This window comes from Callospermophilus lateralis, chromosome 4 (assembly GCF_048772815.1).
Source record: "Callospermophilus lateralis isolate mCalLat2 chromosome 4, mCalLat2.hap1, whole genome shotgun sequence".
Lineage (NCBI taxonomy): Eukaryota > Metazoa > Chordata > Mammalia > Rodentia > Sciuridae > Callospermophilus > Callospermophilus lateralis.
Genome location: NC_135308.1, coordinates 128,225,933 through 128,247,338, shown reverse-complemented (window position 1 = coordinate 128,247,338; position 21,406 = coordinate 128,225,933). Strand labels below are relative to the sequence as shown.

Here is a 21,406-nt window from a genome sequence, read left to right as displayed (position 1 = left end):
AATGCTGTCTCAGTTTGAAAGAACATTCTGGACATTGTTCATTAAGTGTCCTTCTCCCACCCCAACCCTGCCCTCCCCCAAACAAAAGATTTTGTGAAAAAGAAATAGTGGTCAATATTTAAAGTCTCTAAACAAGGAAAAAAGAAAGAGAGAGAGAGAGAGAGAGAGAGAGAGAGAGAGAGAGAGAGAAGAAGAAGAAGGAGGAGGAGGAGGAGGAGGAGGAGGAGGAGGAGGAGGAGGAGGAGGAGGAGTAGTAGTAGTAGTAGTAGTAAAGGAGGGAGGGAGGGAGGGAGGGAGATCTCTTCACTAGAAGCAGAGACTCCATTTTATTTGCATTTTTACAAAGGAGCTACACCCCAGATGTACATGATGATGACTATAAATAGTTTCAAAAAGCAGAACATTTCATATTTTCAGATCAATACAGACTGAAAGAGGCTTTCTCAAATTAATAGTCTATTATCATTATATGATTCTAATTCCTTTAAGATATAACCAGTAGCTATGTAATAATAACATTAGAAACACTGCCACGTCCTCATGATGGAAAGAAAACAGTTTAGGTTTTTAAACATCAAATTCACTCTTTGGTTTAGAGGTTGTAAAAATGAATTGTATAATCAATAAATTTTCAGTATTTCGGATATAGCAAAATGCTTCTTTAAGAGTTCATGAAACAGGACTTCAAAGGAAAGACATTCCATTACAAAGCCTGATGCCCAGACATTTATTTTATTTTCTTTGTGGTGTGATTGCTTCAATGCAAACCTATCAAAAAATTATCACCTCACCTTAAATAAAGTCCTAATTAAACTCTTTCTGCTCTCCTTAGGCAACATTCATACATAAGTTAAGAAAAAGAATGTTTTTCCAGGTTGCACTTTGATTTGTACATGACTGCAACCAAGAATGCATTTGTGAAATTTGATTAGAATAATACACTACCCTAGATATAAAATAGTGAAAAAAGGGAGTATAGTCAATGCACAAAATAGTTAGGCTGGGATGTGAGTGTCTGTTTCAGGGAGGACTGCTGCCTCAGACTCAGTGTGTCCATTAATCCATGCAGATGGTCTCACAGACAGTTTGGGGTCAGGAGAGAGACTAATCAAATATTTTACAAATTCATTCATTCATCCATGATTTAATGAGCATCTACTAATAAAGTCAACTTATTGGTTAATGAGCTAAGATTAAATCTATAACATGAGAGGGAAATCTGCTTCTAAACATTTCATTTTATTTCTTTTTAAGAGGTAATAGCTAAGACCATTCCCAGCTAGCTGGCTGGCTTTTCTCAGTTTCTCTGTAGTTATGTTATTGTATCACAGAGCCCTCTAGTGGCAATAACACTCATTTCATCATAAACAGAAATGGTCAAACACAAAAATGTTCAAGTTTTTTTTTTTTTTTTTTTTTTTTTTTTTTTACCTCTGAATGAGCCTTTTCTTCAGCCTGCAAAAGATATAAGAAAAACAAATTTAACAATAAAGTTAGTGTCAATTCATTTCACATGAACAAATGAATTAAAAAATTACTGTGCATTTAAAATGTCTTTATGATCTAATGTAAGATCAAGTAAAATACATTCAATGATTCAATTAATGAGTAAGAACAGGATACTATAAGACTTAAAATGAATATTTCTTTATATGTAATATTAGTTATTTAAAAATATAGATAATTTAACCCTTGGATTTGTCATGTACCTTGAAAGAAAGGATAGAATTTAAAAAATGCTAAGATTTATACCAAAAACAACAGAAATGAAATAATTATAAAATTATACTCTAAAAAAGATAGGCACAGGGGATGGGGTTGTGGCTCAGCAGCAGAGCGCTCGCCTAGCATGTGCGAGGCTCTGGATTTGATCCTCAGCAACACACACACACACACACACACACACACACACAAAATAAATAAATTAATAAAATAAAGGTATTATGTTCAACTACAACTAAAAAAATATTTTAAAAAGATGGGTACATATAAAAATGTAATATTGTTTTTTCATACATATTTTAAAAAATGGACTCCATTAAATTATACAGAGCCTTAGCAAAGATTTAGGAATAAGAATTTTGTTCTGTGACTTATAGATCATAAAGAATGTCAAATAATGTTGGGGGAAAATGCTGACCTCTACTGATAATCACAGCAAATAAAGGTTATTCATTTCTATTTTTTATTTCCCTAATAATCCTTAATTAAACTTATTGGGCTGCAAGTCATCAAGACACTAAAACATTCAGTGATAAGGTGGCAATAAAAGTGTCTTTGGTTGTGCTTCTGTAGGAACTTGCAGGGTGTTTTTGATCTCAGTACAGAAAATTCCTAGCTCTGCTTTTTCCCCCCTTCATGTTGGGCTGCAAAATACCAGAAAATGAGTTATGTGCACCATTACATTGGTAAAGCTTTCTCATTCTAGAAAAGGCTGGAGAATGCATAATATCCCTGAACAGTAAGTCTATCCATTACTGTAAGCAGAAACAAAGCTGAAAAATAATCTCTTAGCTACTATTTCTATTTTTGGGATATTTCCTGATTAATCAATACAAAACATCTTAAGTTTTATTATTCTTTTCCTCCAGATAATAAAAATAAACAAAATAATAACTCTCAGGATACATTTCATGCATAAAGATCTCTTTTAACCTGAGTTTTGTCTTTCCTGCATTTTCTCCACCTTTAAAAATTTCAAGTGATAAAATAATAAAGTGATAAAGTGGCTAACATATACAATCATAATAGCCTTTATAAGAAAACACTGTTTGAAAAGCAATGGTGACATAAACCTTCGTTTTACATCCCATGTTCAGCATTTTAAGTGAAGATAGTTTTTAATTCTAATAATTTCAAGGCTTCATATACAGTTTGGTTTTGGAATTAAAATTAAGCAAGGATTCTTAATTTAAGTGTTTCATTTCTTTAAGCACACAGCACAATTAAAAATGACTTAAGTTTCCCTTGTATGTTATATGTTTCTTGTTAGTTTGTCTATATTGTTTTTAGGTTTGTTAGAATTATATAAAAATGGTAAAGGTTTGTAACTATCTCATGTATTTGAAGAAATATATTTCATTTAAAATATAAGAAACAGATTACAGAATTACATCGGTAACACATCCACGTTTTTGTATACGGGGTAAAAATGGGAGTTCATAACCCACTTGAATCAAATGTATGAAATATGATATGTCAAGAGCTATGTAAAAAAATTAAAAAATAAAATATAAAAAACATGCTCATCACATTTTTTATTAAAATACCCCAAAGTTGCATATGTTAAAAGTAAACATAACCATTATTAATTCTACATACATTGCAGGGCACGACTTTTCTCACTATTGATTTCTCAAAGCTATCATTTTTGTTAATCCTTGCCCTCTTTCATACTCTATGGTTATTAATAGTAGGTAGGTATGACCCTCAAGTTGAAGGAATGAGCTAGAATCTTAATATTATATTTCTTTCAGTGGTTTAGGAGTGGGATTAATGACACAATGATGGAATTTGAGTACTTACCACATTTTATTGATGGTTCTGATGCAAGACTAATGTCCTTAAGGATGGTAAACAACATAAAACACCTTGTCTAAATTAAAATATATCTGTTGACTCTTCATTCTGTAAGCCATCATATGGCCATTTATTTATCCATTCAAACTTATGGAAACATCACTTCAGTGTTATCCATGTGTTAGGTAATAGGCTAAGGAGCTATTCAAGGAATCAAACAGGATCCTTGTTCTCATGAAAAAAGTATAAATTTGAATCCAAGTGCAGAATGGCTCCAGTAAAAATTTAATATACAGTAAATAAAAACACTAACAGCTCCAATAAAGATCTAATATAATATCAATCAAAAAACATCTTCTCATGGATCATGAATTTAAATACCTAACAGGATGGATGGATAGCTGTTTGTATGTGTGTATGTATATATACTACACACATACATACATAATAGAGAATGAAAAGAGATTCTAAATATTTTTTAAGAAATCACACAACCTTCCTAGGTTATCTTTTATTTTCCATTTTCTAATAGAGATATAGAAAGCGAGGAGCATTTCTCTCCTATGAATAATGCAACAGCACAATGACAACTAGCAACCCAAACTTAGCTTGAGTGTCAAGAAGAGGAGGTGGTGGAGGTTGTGGCTTGCCTGAGAGCATGTGCCACCAACCACGGTGACTACTAGAAACATGGAGGATGTGTTGCTAGATATTCCAGTTATTTGGAAAAGGATTTTCAAGTGTAGATTTTAGGGGGAATGTTCCAGATTTCACAGTGCTGGCTTAGATTTAAAAACAAATATAAACTCTAAAGTTTCCAAACTCCTTGGCAGATCAGATTGGGTCTGTGATTTCTAAACAGTTTGCAGAAATCCCATGGGACAGATGGAGTAGATTTGGCTGATGTTTTCACATTTTATTTTATAGGTGTAATTCAAAGAAATTGGGCAACTTGCCTGATGTCACACAGTAATTACTGATCCAACCAGATAAGAAGGCAAATCAACTAAATCTTTATCCAAAAACGTATGAAGGCGTAAATAATAATAATTAATTGCTGTTTCATTTCATGGTTTAAAAAACACTTTCACAGATATTTTAATGCCAGTTTAATCCTAGTACATGACTGTGGGGAATGGAAAGAGAGTGACTCCTCCTTATCTGCCCCCCAACCTGAATTGCCCTCAAATATGCATTTTTTGAATTATTTTACTATAATTAGTCAATTCAAATATGTAGGTTCCATCATTTCTAATACATTTTAAATTTCCATCATTTCCAATACAGCTAATTTAATAATTGACTAATAATATCACTTTGTCTCATAGCTTGATCATCTAACCCATTCATTCTATGCTAAACACAGGGTCTACTTCAGTTCTAAATGTTCAAATCGATTTAACATTTAAGCTTAATGAAAATAAGTGAAAAAATCCCTATTGTCCTTAACACTTAAATGTTAGCCTATACTTATTTATAGGCTCTTTATTTTACTGTCTGTTCCTGTTCACATTATATTTTTAATACAGTACTTTTCACCAATACTTCCTAATTGTTTTCATGATTTAGACATCCTACTCCTATTTTCCTATATTTAAAAACATTTATTATTTTTCATTTTTAACATATATTTACACAGTAATTAGTTTCAGTGTGATATTTCCACACATAAATATGGTGTGCATTGGTCCAACCAACCTCCCTTTATTCACCCTTCTTTAATTTTTAAATTTATCCCCTTTGTTCCCTATAAACTTGAACTATTCAATCTCAGTCACCAGGTTTATGTACCTATTTAAATTTAGATTAACTAAAATAAACAATACAGTTCCTCTGTCACACACACTAGACACATTTAAAATAACCAATAGCAACCCACTGCTAGTATTAGCCAGTGCAGACAGGGGACATTTTTATTAACACAGAAAATTTTAGTGGACTCTGGTCTAATTAGTGGAATGTGGACTAATGCATTATCTATTATTCCTTAAACACATGCTCTTTTTCTTCTTTCTCAGCTTCATAAAGGAATTTTTATCCACATATTGTTATCGCATTTATTTAAATTATGATTATAACTATGCGCCATCTTTTGCTTTTATATAGAGATTGAAATTATAGTGATTTAAGTCATAATACATATCATAAATGAGTAACAATATTAGATCAATAGGAGAAATAAATCTTAACATATTAAATGTGTTTTTAAAATATACTTTCACATTTATTATTTCTTTATTCATTAGTCTACATATCTTCATTTAGAGAACTTAATGGCAATTTTAATCATTAAAAGGAGAAATAAGAAAAATAATGTCTGCATTGATGGATGATTGTGAATGTCTTTTTTAAAGCAATAAATATGCATGATTAATTTATAAACAAAAGGCTTTAACATTTAAGCCTAATGAAAATAAGTGAAAAAATCCATATTGTCCTTAACACTTAATTGCTCAGTGGGAGTAAAAGGCTACAGACTTTTGTAAACCTTTCAACACAGGATTAAGAATTACTCATAGCACTCAAGTCTCATAGAGATTTAGGAAACTGCTTTAATATCCTGCCTGTTACCTGGGCATAAAGGAAGCTTCTTATAAAATATAACTTCCTGTAGGCATTTTTAAAGATAAAATTATATTTAATGGACAGAAAACTCATTTTGGCAAAAGTGAACTATAATTTCACACACTGGGAAAAGAATTTGAAACACTGGCTTTTCTCTTCTAAGAAACAGTTTTTTTTGGCTGGGGGCACAGTTCAAGGGGAAAGTGTGTATTTCCCATGCAGGAGGACCTGGGTTGGATCCTTAGCAGCAAAAATATTTTTTAAAAAAGTTATTTTAAATCACACTTAAAAAAAACTCTAGTTCTTTCAGAACAGTCTTTACAAAAAAAATGAACTTAAAACAAAAAAAGTTGAAAAAATACCATAGAACAATTAATTCATGAGTCAGAGAATCAAACTAAGGAAAACAAACATTATGAAAATATGATAAATCATAGTTCATGGTTTCAGGGACTCCCTGTCATACCCCAAGGGACTGTATAAAATTCAGTTTTACATCCACTCATTGATTATAATGAATCAAGTGAAAATACATACTAGTGGGTCACAGAGGGAGTGATGGAGTACTTGCCAGCTTAACGGGTATAGAGTGGCTTAGAGTATGCCTTTATGTGGCCACACCACTTCTGTGTAAATGTCAATCTACTTAATCATCTATGCATGGCACAGGCAGAAGCTTTTTATTCTCATTTAATACTTACTGTAGAGTAAAGAGAAGAAGTGCTGGAAACCAATGATAACGAAGAGCCATGAACTAGAGAAAACAAGAACAACAGAATTAAAATACTCATGTCTACTCATAAATCCTAGGCATTAACTAAAAAAGTAAAGAACAGGTGGCTAGGGAAATAATATTAACAGCTAGCTGTAAGATTCTGAGAACAAGTTTGTATATGATTTGGATCTAAATATTCCCCTATGAGTTTGTATGTTAAGCAATATAATAATCCTCAGAGATGAAAAGATGAGATTATGAGAGCTATAATTTTCAGTAGATTAAGCCCCTTAGTGCATTACTAATCTGAATGGACCACTGGGTGGTAATTGTAGGCAAGTAGGGCTTGGTTGGAGGAAGTAGGTCACTGAGGACATGACCTTGGACTATATCTGTCTCTGGCTCCTTCCTGCCCCACACTCTGTTTCCTAGCTGCCATGATCTGAGAAGCTTTCCTCCATCATGCCCATCTGCTATGATGTTCTGCCTTGCCTTAGATTCAGAGCAATGGGGTTGGCTGATTATGGACTAAATCTTTGAAACTGTGAGCCCATAAGTTATTGTCAGGCAGTTTGGTCACAGTGTGAAAAACGGACCAACATAGTCTGTAATAATATTTTGGAGGTCAAGATGTTGAGACATGAAAAGATCCCATACTCTTCCCTAAAGTATCTCATTCACCAATTTATAGAAAGAAGTTGACAAGCATGAGCATTAAAAGCATGTTTTACAAAATATGAAAAGTATAAATTCTCATATAGTAAATAGAAAATCATAAAACTAAAAAAAAATTCATAAGCTTTTAAAAATTTTAAAAATACTTTGTGTTTATTCATTTAATTTCATTTTATCCAACAAAGATCTATTTTCAGAAATTTTCTTCATATACTTTCAGGTATATAAGCATTTTTTTTCCAAGTAGCTATTTCAATAATCAGTTATAATAAATTAATCTATGTTTTTTAAATTTAGATTTGTGGTTTCTTTAAAAATTTTAGTTATATATAAATACTTCTTATTTCAAGGTGATATCTCATAAAAAATAAGAATGGAAATTATATGCTGTTTTTTATTTATCAAAATGCCATCTTAAACAATCAAAGTCTACTTTTGTCTTTTGTATTTCCAATGTATTCAATCCAAAAGGCGGATAAAATTGAACTTAATATGATTTGCAAAAATCCCCTTTTTTATGATGGGATAATGTAGTTATTTCTTCTAACTTATTTCTTAAATAAACATTAGTCGAGCACACACAGTGTGATAGGCCCTGCTAGATCTTGGGACTACAAAATGAATACGAAACAATGATAGGTGCCCCAAGAGAATTAGAAAGAAAACATTAAAAATAATCACAACAGAGCAACATACGTGTTATTACTATCAATGCTTTGGTACTATAAGAATTTATAGGAAGTTAATTTAAAATATATAGAGTCAAAAGAAGAATAAAGAACACCACCAGAATTCTAACTTGGGTAATCTTATCATTCTATGAGATATACAAAATATTAGTCTTTAAATCAATTATTCTTTTTCAAAACACATTCTTTCAACTTCTGATTCATTTACATGACTCATTTACAAACTAAGAATACTGGCCTGGTGTATCAGAAGGAAGATGGACAATGAGTTAGGAAATAATGCACGTATTATTTATAGGTGTGTGACCTTATAGTTTATAGCTTAGTCTCTTCATCTGTTAGCATGCACACTGGGAAAGATGTCAATAAAATACTTCTCTTCTAGTTCAATAATTTATTAATTCTAGATCACAATCAAATAATAATAATAGTTCAGTGTCCAATGCATGAGTATCAAAAATCCATCTCATCTATTCAAGCTGGCTTTTAGCAATTCAATTAAGCTTCCTAATGCAAGGCTGGAATTTCCCAGCATAAAAACATCATTCTATTTGTAAGTGAGGCACTCTAGGACATGAACTGTATGCTAAGCAAATTGTTTTTAAAGTATTATGAAAGGTCTATGTGTGAGAGAATGACATATCCATTTCAGAGAAATAATGCCCTTACAGGTCAGATTACTTATAGTTCGTCTACTACACAGTGGAATCAGCTGATTTCACCAGGGTATATATAATTCACTGTTTGCCACAGTGAACTCAGTAGTTTGGTTAATATCCTAAAAGGTAGATGTAAATATTGTTAATTGATTTAGTGCCAGCATATAAAATGTACAATGATGACCTGAAAAATATAAGACAGTTCTCTTAACTGCCTAAAACTTTAGTAGTCAGAAGACGTTTTAAATAAGAAATTCCCTGGGACAGAATTACAGAAGCAGAAATTAGGACTAATGAAGTTAAGAAACTAGCCCAATTCAAACAATAAATAAATTGATGGTTAGATGTTTAAACCTTGCTATGTTTTGAGACTGAAGTTTTCCTTTTATGCATAACTATTAAGACGAGGATGGTTGCTTTCATTCTTATCAGTCTGAATTTCTATATTTGGTTTTATTTTAACCATAGCTAATATATTATAATATGTATCTCACATGTTTAATTTATAGATAATTTAAAAATCGTTCATTAAATAAAAGAAACACATCTTTCATTAAGTTTGGTTTTTGAGGTCATACAGTTTAGGAAAATATATACACTTAAATAGCTATTATGTTTACTGAGTTTTAAAAGATTTACAGGGAATATCACATAATACATATAGCTAAAAAGACATTTTAGGATAGTGTGAATTTTATTGCCAATTGGTAAAAGAAAAAAAAACTGATATAAAGCAAATATAGTACAGTAGGAATTCTAAAATGAAATGGTAAAATACTAACACCAGAGGAAGTTTCTGAGAATGAAAGTCAACAACATATGATAGTCTGTAAGATAATTATTCTGGCTTGTGTATCTTTATGGCTTGTAAACTGAGATGTCAAACAAAATATTTGCTCTAATATTTGACACATCTGGGTAACAGTCTCTAAAATTTTGCATATTTCTATAAGAGAACATTGGATTTATTGTAAATTGTTTTACAGCCAAGTATTAGTCTAAACAAATTCTGGCATATATATAAATTCATAATGTAGAGAAGATCCTGCAGAACAAAACTTTCAGCTCTAGGGTTTAAGTGAGGATTCCACTTACTCAGTTTACTTCTTCAGGAATCTTTGTGCTGTGGGCAATGGGACAGTTTTTCTCTAACAGTTAAGTAAAAGTCGTATCTTCATCTTCCCTATCCCTAAGCTTACCTTCTTCCATGCTGTCTCTGAATGATCCTGAATGACTGATGGCCCGTGGCCTTTCCTCCAGAGAAGTGGCGCTCCCACAAAGCTGGGAGTCATCATAGAGATCAAAGGAAGAGTCCTGGGCTGGGATGCTATTGGAGCGCATCATGCTGGGCCCAGGAAGGTTAAACTGAGACAGATTGGTTGGACTCACTGAAAAAGAAAGCATATGCAGACTATTACTCCAGGGCTTGAATGATGAAAATAGAAAGTTGAAAAAAAAGTGAGAATTCATCCCAATTCTTAGAGAAACATGAATTTATAGGGTGTTCCTATTAAAGCAGGCCAAGAGTCTGTCTCTGAATTGCCAATCACTATCACCAGAGTCACTCTTTTCCTCTGGAAATTTTATGGCAGGCAGTATGTCAGTTTGTCAGGCAACAGTAAACAAAACCACCAACTCACCTCTACTGTCCACACTAGAAATACAGTAACATGTTATTTTCTGCACACGGTTATGAAAAAAAAGATTGTTTTCTATAGTCTACAGGCTTCATTTTAGAGAAAAACCACCAATTTACTGGGAAAAGCAAAATAGAAAAGAAAGTAAAATATAAAAAAATATACATTTACCAAGAAGAAATTTTAGATACTTCTAGACAAAAGCTTTCTTTCAGTCATTCTGAGTTATGAATTTATGTAAGTTCATGGTTGGTACTTCCATTATTATGAAAATTGGGTTATAAAGAGGATGAATAAAATAAACTTTTCCTTTATATGAAATATAATGTAATGTACATGGTATCTGTAAACCTGTCATGATGTGAATCATAGAAAAACTTTTTTGTACTGAGTCTAAGAAGAGAATACCACAATGAGACTCTCAAAAATCACAAATAGATTTTGTTTCCAAGGAAGTATCTTAAGTCTGTAATGTAAGAAGTTTATTTCTTATAAATAAGAATTTATTTTTAATAGAAAATATTTATTTAAGAATTTATTTTCAATGGTCTGTTGCCATCTGGTGCTAGTGGTTTTCAACAATGTAGGCCAAATGAGAATCATTAATTTAAAGAAAGATGTGATTGATTTAATGTATGGGACATTTGAAATAGAGTTTTGAAATATGGAAAAAAATTATAGCAGACAAATTGAGAAACATTTTTTTTTTAAAGAAAAGCAAGTTTATTACTGATATATGAGGAAACTTCTGAACTTCTTAAGCTATGAAGGAAACAGCTGAGTCCTCTCAGAACCTTGGAAAATGCATGCCAAAGACTTAGAGTTGATCTGGTATTTCAGAACTTCCTATATTTTCTTCTTTCAAGCAGGCTTCACACTTCTTAATATAATTAATGGCTCTCACAATAAGGTAAATTTGGAAGAGTGTACCCAGAAGTAATTCAAGGGGTATACCTCCTGTTTTCCAGGTACTGTGCTTGACATTTCATAGTCATTAACCGAATCATCACACAGACCAACCCTCTGATAGAGATAGTATGAATTAAAGTAAAAGAAAACACAGGACTATGAATGAAATCTATGTGTACATGTGAAAAACATAATAAAGAAGAAACTATGGATTTCTAAAATTTATAATATATTGGAAGAAGAAATGGAAATGGAGAAGGAGGGAAGTTGAGGGAGAGAGAGGAAGAGAAAGAACAAGAGAACAGACCTATTTTCAGGTATATTCCTTTAGACATGAATTCTAGTTCAGTATGGTCACAGTTAACAGGCACTAGGATATTCAAAATTTGAATGTTAACCTTTTTTTTTTTTTTTTTTTTTGTGGTGTACCCGGGATTGAACTCAGGGGTACTTGACCACTGAGCCACATCCCCAGCCTATTTTTGTATTTTATTTAGAGACAGAGTCTCACTGAGTTGCATAGTGCCTCGCCATTGCTGAGGGTGGCTTTGAACTCAATATCCTCCTGTCTCAGCTTCCAGAGTCACTGGGATGAATGTTAGTTAATGTTTAAGGTACCTGGATTTGTGTAAATCACTCTATGGTGGGACTACATACATTATGAATTAAGGCTTGTGAAATAAATGCTTTCAACTTATCTACAAATGCATTACTTTAATATATGTATCTAGAGGCTAGAAGGCCATTTTGTTCACAGTTTGGCTTTGCATAATTGTTACCAAAATGATTACAGAGGTATCCAAGAGAAGTGTCTTCCTTTTCTTTTTTTTTTTTTTTTTACATGATGGTTTTTATTCTGAAGACATGCTATTTTTGAGAATTTTTCTATTACTGATTTTTCATTAATGCATATTAATTACACAGAATGGTGGGTTTCATTCACACATGCAAATAGCATTTTGAGCATTTTCATCCCATTACCCATCTTAATGTCCCTCCTTCCCCATTCCATTCCTCTCCACTAATTCTCTTCCTCCTGTATTCATCTTGTTTTTTCCCCTCCAAATTCTACATGAGAGGAAACTTGTGATAGCTTGTCTTTCTGGTTTGGGCTTATTTCACCTAACATGATCATCTCTAGTTCCATCCATTTTCCATCAAACGATTGACTCCATTGTATATATGGACCATATTTCTTTATCCATTCATTTGTTGGTGGACACAGGTTTCCATAACTTGGCAGCATGGATGTTCAGTTCCCTCTATGGTATGCTGACTTTATTTCTATATCAAGGTAGATATATAACTTGGATCATCACATATATCTGGATCATTTCAAAACCTAATGCATTACTCATTCAAAGTGACTCATTAATGGGGCTTATAGTGGGCTTTAAAGGGCATAATTGGATTTACAAAGACTTTTGATAATGTTTCTACTGGAAATATACTCATAGTATTTAAGAATATTCATTTAAGGTAATATCATGGGCAGCCCTTCTTTATTTTGTTTTCATGCTAAATTTGAATAGAAAGATAAAATATGATATGGTCCCTGATTTCAAGAGTAGCCTCTAGGGAAGGTGATTGAAAGGTAAAAAGTTTATATGCAAAATATACCAAGAAGAGTTACATAACAGAAGGCAAAAGTAACAAAGACAAAGAGAATTTTTGTAAATGGGACAGAAAGTGGTAAAGGAATTGTAGTTGTTATACTTTCTATCCACTTCAAATATCCCCATCTCAACCTTTCAGTTTCTTCCTTAATAAATAAATAAAATAAAGGTAGAATAAGTGGCTTCTAAGATTCATTCAAAGCCAGAAGACACATAAAACTTTCCAAATAGGAGAAAAATAGATGTAGATGTATGTAAGGGAAAAGAAGTCTACTGGCCTGTCTTAAATTGAATGTGTAGTCATAGTTTTTATTAAAATTATGTATTTATTTGTGGTGATTTGTGGAGAACAAGGCAGAAAATACCTCCAAGTACCTTTGCTAGACATTTACCAATGAGTTTTTGATATTGTTTTAAATGAGAAAAGTGATGCCATATGGATTATAATCCTAACTTAGTTTGTGAAATCTGGATATACAACTAAGACCAGTAATTGAAGATTCAGGAAATTTTTATGTGATCTTTTAAAGTAAGTATATCAAAAATATTTCTAGATTCACACAGTTTCTGTCATTGGTGAGTTTAGAGCAGAAGCTAGAGATGTCATGAAAATGTACATATTAAATGAATGACTGAACCAGATGTGTGTCTCAATGGTGAGCTTCTGTACTTCCATAAATATAGAAGAAACAGTTCATTTGGAATGGGGTGAAGGGCATTTTCAGAGAGGGTAACAGAGGAGTGTTATAAGGTGAAGTGACCCTTGAGAGCAGAAGCACAGAATCTGCTCCAATACAAGGTGCTTAACAATTACTCTGTGTGCAAAGAAATCATCTAATATATAGAACTGGGAAGTGACAGGCTGATATCAATGCTTCTGCAGGGTAACCCTTGCAGCAAGGTGAACAATGAATCTAAGCAATACTCATCATTCATAGGCACGTCACCATTCACCAGGTTATGAGATACCTCATAATAACTGTGAACGATTCAAAATGCTGTTTCATCCCCAGACTTATTTTGTTTACATAAGTTATATCTGATATTACTTCTTAAGTGGAAGTAGATGCTGTTAAACCTAGCATGTAAGGAACTACACACAAACCATAGTTTACTTTAGCTGTAGCTCATAGTAATCTACTGACAATGACATAAATTCAGTGTTCTTAAATTTCTAATATTTGTTATACATGATTTTTATAGTAATATTTATAAAAACCTTTATATACTAACACGTTTTTCAAAATAAGAGTATTCCAACTCTTGAATGTTAGTTATAATCATGTATATTACAGATCATTCAGAAAAGATAATGATCTCACTGAAAACAGGTGATGTCCAAAGTAGCTGCAGGAAATACTATACCTATTCAAGTTCAATAGTTAAATTTTATGTAGTTTTAAGAATTTAATAATAAGGTAACTTTAATTTATGGTTATATTTTAATAATAACCCATATTTTTGCCAAATAAATAGAAGTCCAGGTGATCTGGAAATATCATCAAAACTCGTTATTTTCATGTTTTGATAATTAGCTTTATTTTTTTTCTTTGTAATTTGCCAGCATAGAGAACAGGGGATACCTAATCTGAAGCCACATATGCTTATAAAATGTGAGTAGGCCATGGGGAATGCACTGACATGAATAGGAAGGTCTTCCTCCATATATCTCAATGGGTGAAAATGTTGAGGGATAGGAGAGAAGAGGCAGTAAGATCATTTTGAAATCCACTGAAATTGTCCAGAGTTAAAGTTTCAGCAAGAGTAATGCCCCCAAAGAGAGAGAAATATAATACTTTCAAATTTTTAAAAATAAAAATTATAAGTTTTGATCTACTGAAAAGTGTACAATATGAAGGGTGGATGGTGTTTTTTTTTTTAATAAACCTGTCGTTTACACTGAGATTTTGCACTAAAGGAGATGAAGAAGTGTGAAAAAAGAGAGCTTACGGCAGATTGGATGTAGCTACATAGCCTAGGACATGGATGTGGTTTAATTTTAAAGCTCAAAAAGATCTAGAAGTGAAAGAAATGTTGATTGAAAGGGTAAAAATTAAAGTTAAGGATGAGGACATAGAAATTGTGTTTAGGATGAGAAAGATGTCTAAATAAAAAACTCTGTAATTACATAAAGATGAGGAGTAAATGTGGATGAAGTACATTGGGCAGGGTTTATGCTTAAAGCCTGGAACAATGATTAACATAGTCGTTTTCACTTTCAAAAGTGACCTAGTTTTTACTAAAATGATAAAACCGCATTAAGATGAGCCCTTGCAGAAAAAGAATTGTAGCTGGAAAAGTATTAGGAGAATCAAGAAGGTAGGCTTGGTTTCTATAGCAATAAAAAATAAGGGACATATTTGATAAGTAGGCATTAAAGTTCTATCAAAAGGGCCTGTTATCAGTAGAAGTATAATTTACATTTCATATTGTGCTTTAAATCTTTGAACACTATGTAATGAAAAGTATTCTCAAGTGTGACATACATCAATTTTTATCACATTTGTTTAAAAATATTGGCTTTAGCTGACATGTTAAGTTCAATTTGGAATAAACTGATCTCTGTGCAAATATTTGACATTTTTGGTAAGACATTGATTCAAATGTCATAGTTGTACATGAGTCTCTCTAAAACCTAAACTGTGAATCTCCTTCACATTAAATCGTGCAGTTGCTATTTTGTGAATTATACCTAATTAAATGTAGACAAAGTTCAGGTATATATTGTAAGTTTTTTTTATTTCTTTAGAAAATAATAGAAGAAATGAATTTAATAATAATAATAATAATAGTGGGGAAATGATGTACAGTCAACTAATCAAACTAATGTTAATCAATGAAAAAGTTGATAGGGGATATAAGGTACTAAGTAAGTCTACAGCATTTGGGTTGATTTGGGATTGTTTTTAGATATTCCATGAAATTAGATTTTGTTTCATATTTTGAGGTCCCAAAATATTGAAAAATATTTTTCAATTAATTTTTTAGAGTTAATATGTTAGGTTTTTGTATGTTTTTTTTCACATTTGCTATGTTTTATAAATATTTTGTGAATTATACCTAATTAAATGTAGACAAAGTTCAAAATGATTCAAATGTTTTGACAGTATAAGGCAAAAAATAAAAATAAAAAAGTAAATAGTCTCATTGCTGTGTAGATTTAGCAATCCAAACTTGGTGTTGTTAAGAATTCATTAGCTCGAATGAAATCAATACCAAAATAATTTCTTTTAATTGTTAAAAATACCTATTTGGTATAGTGGGGAAAATTAGAAATGAAAAAGGCTTTAGTTCTAACTGGACTGAAAAGTTGAAAAGTCAAAATTATTGAAGAATGTGGACTATGTACGTGGACATGATTAGAAATTTTTTTTTCAATTGAAAAGAGAACAAACAGTGTGACTACTTCATATTCAACTTTGTAAAAGAAGTACATTTTTAAAGTCATTGGATCTATTAAATGATAACTGGCATTATTTCAACTTATTTGTTTTGTCACTCTTTCCTGTGTTTTCTATGATGTCTTTGCAAGCTGAACTTCAAAAATGTTCATAGAAGTTATCTTTCAGTCATGTGATTATATATTTTTTCTCTTTAATTATTTCTATTTTTCTATTTCTCCATAAAACTGTTATCTTTTTTATAAGGATTTTTAACATTTTAAACAAAAATAAGGATATGCTTTAATAATGGTTTTAAAGAGGATTCTAAGACATAATGGAAAGGTTCTTGGGTTTGAGGCCAGGTTCTGAAATATTTTTTTTTTTTGTGTGTGTGTGTGTGTGTGTGTGTGTGTGTGTGTGGTGCTGGGAATTGAACCCAGGGCCTTGTGCATGCAAAAAAAGCATTCTACCACCTGAGTTATCTCCCCACAGAGACCAGGTTCTGGGATTGATGCCCACCTCTGCCCATTACTAATAGTGGAATTGTTTTCAAGTCAAATTACCTCTCTGAGCCTCTGGAGCATAGGCTGCTAAATCATAACAGTATTATCCATGTAAAGCATTTGTCATGAACAATAAATGACATAGTCTGGGAACAGTAAATTACCATTACCATGCAAATAATTTTTTTTATGGAGAGATACCAGGGCTCCTGTGAGAGTGAATCATAAGAGGAACAAAACACAGTTATGTGGTAGAATATTTTACCCAAGTTAGAAAAGTGGTATTTTCCTGTAGCAGAAGATGACATGGCAGAAGGGGAGACCAGAGGTGACTGGTTGCCAGTATCCTGCAGCCCTCCGGTGGAATGAGAACGCAGCCACTCTTTGCCTTCTTCTTGGTTGGCCTGCCGAGATGATGGGGTATATCTGCAAAACAGCACAGCTAAGATACTTCAGCACATCTACAAGGGCAAGGCAATACCAGGACAGGAAAACAATTGAGAGGAGCATACTATTCAGACTGAACAACAATCTCAAACAGATTGGATCTAATTAGAATTGCTCAGTTCTTCCAGATGATTTGACACCATCTGTTTGAATCCCACAGGAAAAAAAAATAAAGGCATTTGAGAAGAAAATTATGCTTCTGTGAGATATGAAGTTGAAAATCAATGAGCAGACAGCCAAGTTAACTGAGGAGAACCCAAAAGCGCAGTGCTTAGAAGGATGTGAGAGGGTGAAGACAGAGACTAAAAATGGTGGACAGTGGTAGGCAGAAGCAAGGGAAGGGAAGTGATGGTCACAGAAAGGCATGAAATGGGACACAAACTAATGCCCATCTTTTTAAAAAAGGAGTAGTAGTTATTTGGTTAAAATGCCACTTGATAATCATGTCTGGATTAAAAAGAAAGGAAAGAAATGTGCTCACTTTATTGGAAAATAAATTTCTAGAACATAATATTGAAATATGATATTGTCAGGCATTTGCTATTGCTAACAAATTTGAGAGAAAAAAACATAATGGGGAAGACCTAGTTTGGCCAGTACTCACTGTTTCACCAGAATAATTAAATTCTTAGTACCAAAGAGCAATTGATTTATCCTGCTCATAGTTCTACACCTCCACTACTAGTTTATTCTATGTCTCCTCCTCAGGAAACCGTATGCAGTAAAATATGGCAATAAATTAAAATTTCACTTTAGTTTTTATTATAAACTGAATAATTATTTTGAGATTCTTAAACTGTATTAAATTAATTCAGATTTAAATGTATCTGAACCTGGGAAAAATAGAAATTAAGACTTTTGAGGTTTTATTCCAAAATCGATACCTTCGTTGTAGTACTTGTCCTGTGATGATGAAAATACATTTTCTTTTGATTCAAATTACAGCATCCTTCAATCTTTCATCATTACTGGCCACATGTGCAGACTAGATGGGTTTTGAGGTTTTGCAAGCATATGCCTCCAAGATGTAGAAGTTAGGGAAGTCATTTTATAAATATTTGGAGGAGTAAGTTCTGTATTCTATAAAAGTTGCTGCCCACCAAAACCAAGGCTTGGGACAAGTGCTTTGAGAACTCATATTACTTCAAAATAGTGGTAATTATACTGAAATTACTTTGAGGCACCATCTCAATCTCTACTAGTATCTCTTCCTAAGGGCCATCTCACCAACTCTCTGGACCAGAGAAAAGATTGAGATTACAAGTGATTTCACCCTCAATGTCAGGTGCTACGTTGCAAACAAAGAAATAGAGAGGAAGAGAGACAGCACACAAAGTTAACATAACAACAGAAAAAGGAAGCAATTGTGCTGAGATAAATATATACCTTAGTCCCTTTTTGGGTAGTGTATTTCTGTCAAGCTGCATGCTGTTAAAACAAAGAAAACCCCTAAGGACATAATGTAAACAAAACTTCCAAATTATACAACCAACAAAAAATGATTCTCCAAACTACACAAAATAACTGGTAACACATATATATCAAAGTTTAACTGACTGAAAAAGGCCAACAGAGGGTGACAAAATGTCTACTTCTCCCAATGTTCCTTTCCAACCCCATACCATCAATGGTAATATAGTGACAGTATTATTAGTAGATTAAATCATATGTTGGCATAATTGCCCTAACACTGTGGTATCTTTCCCTTTTCTTTGCAACTAACTAGACTTTTGCTATGACCTCTCCTGCAGGGGAACCGTAGAGGTGGCAATGAGATAGATGTGCCTAAAGTTAAAGTGACAAGTTCCAGTGGTCAGAAAGGATGAAAAGCACCACTTAAAATCATCTTTTGTCTTCACATTATTTTTAATAAAAGCAGAGGTATTAAGTATTTCCCATTTACATATAAGAGAAAAAGACTAATAATGAGCATTTCCTTAAAACAATGTTTCTGATATTATGTATTTAAATATTTTAATGAATTTAAGCATTACTATTTTTTAGAAATCATCAATTGAGTATTTAAAGAACTATAAAATTTATCATCTCTTTTTAAAAGTATTTTCAACTGGTCATAAGAGGGGATGAAAAGATGTGCCTAGATTAAATGAGAAATGGCCTGTGAAAACAGAGGAAAAGAGGGTGTCAACAACAAAGTGGGACAAGTCTAAGGATTCTGCTATCATCTCTGGCATATGGACAGCAGAGAGATAAATTAATTGAATTTGCAAAATTATAGCTCTTTCTTTTAAATCCTCAAATGATCAAAATTAAATACACAGGATATGCATAATGGGGATGACAAAACATGAATGAAAAGACATTTACTTAATCACTCAAAATCAAAGCTAAAATGTTTTCTTCAACGTATACTCCATTAGCATTGTCGCAGATAGCATCTGAAGGCTTCACACAACTTTAACATTATTTATTGGGAATGTCCACTTATGGTAATTACTACACTATGCAGAGGACTGTTCCAGGATACATCTTGACTATAGACATGTTCTTAGTAGTATGAATAAACAAACAAAAAGAATCATATTGAACAAATATGAGAAATCTCCAAATATGAACTACATTATGCTAACGTATTTATGTGGTCACATAAGCTATTTTAAAGATCATCTGTTTCATGTGTGCAAATTAAAGTTTAATGCTGCAGGGAAGATTTAAAAATAGATATTCTTTGACAATGTGAAACAGTTGTATAAAAATTATGTGTATATATCACAAGGCAATTTAATAAAAAAATTAGAAAAAAATTTAAATTTATCAAAGTAATTTAAAGCTTTAGGTAGAACTCTCCATTCAAATATGGATGTTACGGATTTTATTATGTAGACTTTCTGTAAACCCTCAGTGGTTGCCAACTCGTATGCCAGGGAGGGCCAGGTAAGGAGTTGCAATGAGTAGGGGTTCCATCAAGGTAGTTTGCCGAAAGTCCATAGTTGTGCAGAAAGACTAGAGCATGGTTGTCAGATTTGACATTCAATAATGAGTCAGAAATTTGCATAGTTGGTTACTATTTTATTTAGAGTCTGATTAGGTCTGAAAAAATACAAAAAACAAATGGGACTATTATGGCACAAAGGCTACCAGTGATCTAGAATTGCTACAGAGGGAAAGTTATAAAAAAAAAATGTGTGTTTTATTATTCATTTATTTATTATTTATTTATTTCACCAATTTTAAGGAAAAAGAATTTAAACTAAAATTAAAATCTGTATGAAAACCCACTGACTTAATATAAATATAGAATATGAAAATCAAACTATTGTCATAAACTTACAGATTTCTCTATTGTATATCTCTAATTAATTTCCTTTAAATATTTACACTTTAACACACTTTCTGTCAGATATGGCTCTATTATTTCCTTAGCATTCTCTACATGCTGCTGTCCAATTAAGTCAGAACCATGAACTGCATCCAATTTCTTCTCCACAGATCAAAAACTTCTTTACATGCATTTTAAAGGGTTAAACTGCTATTGCTTGCAGTTTCATTCCTAAGAAAATGCAGAATGTTTTATATCAAAAAATTATTTCCATCCATTAATTTGCTGGAACTAATTAATATCTCTTATATACTATACCTATGAAGGTATTAACATTTATTTTATGTGGCTTAATGTCCGTGAATGCATTTTTAAGACTCAAAGGTAAAGCATTCATTTATTAAATATTTGTTCACAGTATATTTTGGAAAAAAATCTTTATTTGGTTTGCTTAATATTATGGAATTCCCATTTGTAAAACTAGCCTATTTCCAAGATTAATCAACCATTAAAAAAAGATTTGCTTAAAATGAATAAGTAACTATATATTTGTATATTTCTATAGTGAAACTTCATATTGTACTCAGCTAAAATATAGATCAGACTAAAATGTCAAAACTGTATCTCACTTATAGCTATAAAACTCATCAATCTTAACATGTGATTTTGATTTGAGGGTTACTGGGTTACAATTAATTACTTGACTATATTTTTTTGTGTGTTTAACATCCGAATGCTGAGGAAGGAGGTTGATGGCCAACTTGCTGTAGTTACCTTCATAATTTAAAAATAATCTGTTTTTTGGAGGG

At 32.1% G+C, this 21,406-nt stretch overlaps 1 protein-coding gene across 4 annotated transcripts in view; it reads right to left on the bottom strand.

The window, feature by feature from the left end:
* Positions 1-21,406, bottom strand: part of Nav3 (neuron navigator 3) — a 339,367-nt gene that overhangs the window by 58,859 nt on the left and 259,102 nt on the right. For 3 of the 4 annotated variants that reach the window (XM_076853137.1, XM_076853139.1, XM_076853138.1), the window contains exons 17-21: positions 18,704-18,745; positions 17,136-17,296; positions 10,022-10,210; positions 6,786-6,838; positions 1,432-1,455 (exon numbers count right to left, since the gene is read on the bottom strand). In XM_076853137.1, coding sequence (XP_076709252.1) covers positions 1,432-1,455; positions 6,786-6,838; positions 10,022-10,210; positions 17,136-17,296; positions 18,704-18,745 — 469 coding nt within the window. The remainder of the gene's footprint in view (positions 1-1,431; positions 1,456-6,785; positions 6,839-10,021; positions 10,211-17,135; positions 17,297-18,703; positions 18,746-21,406) is intronic. The other variant, XM_076853140.1, reaches the window with a different exon arrangement.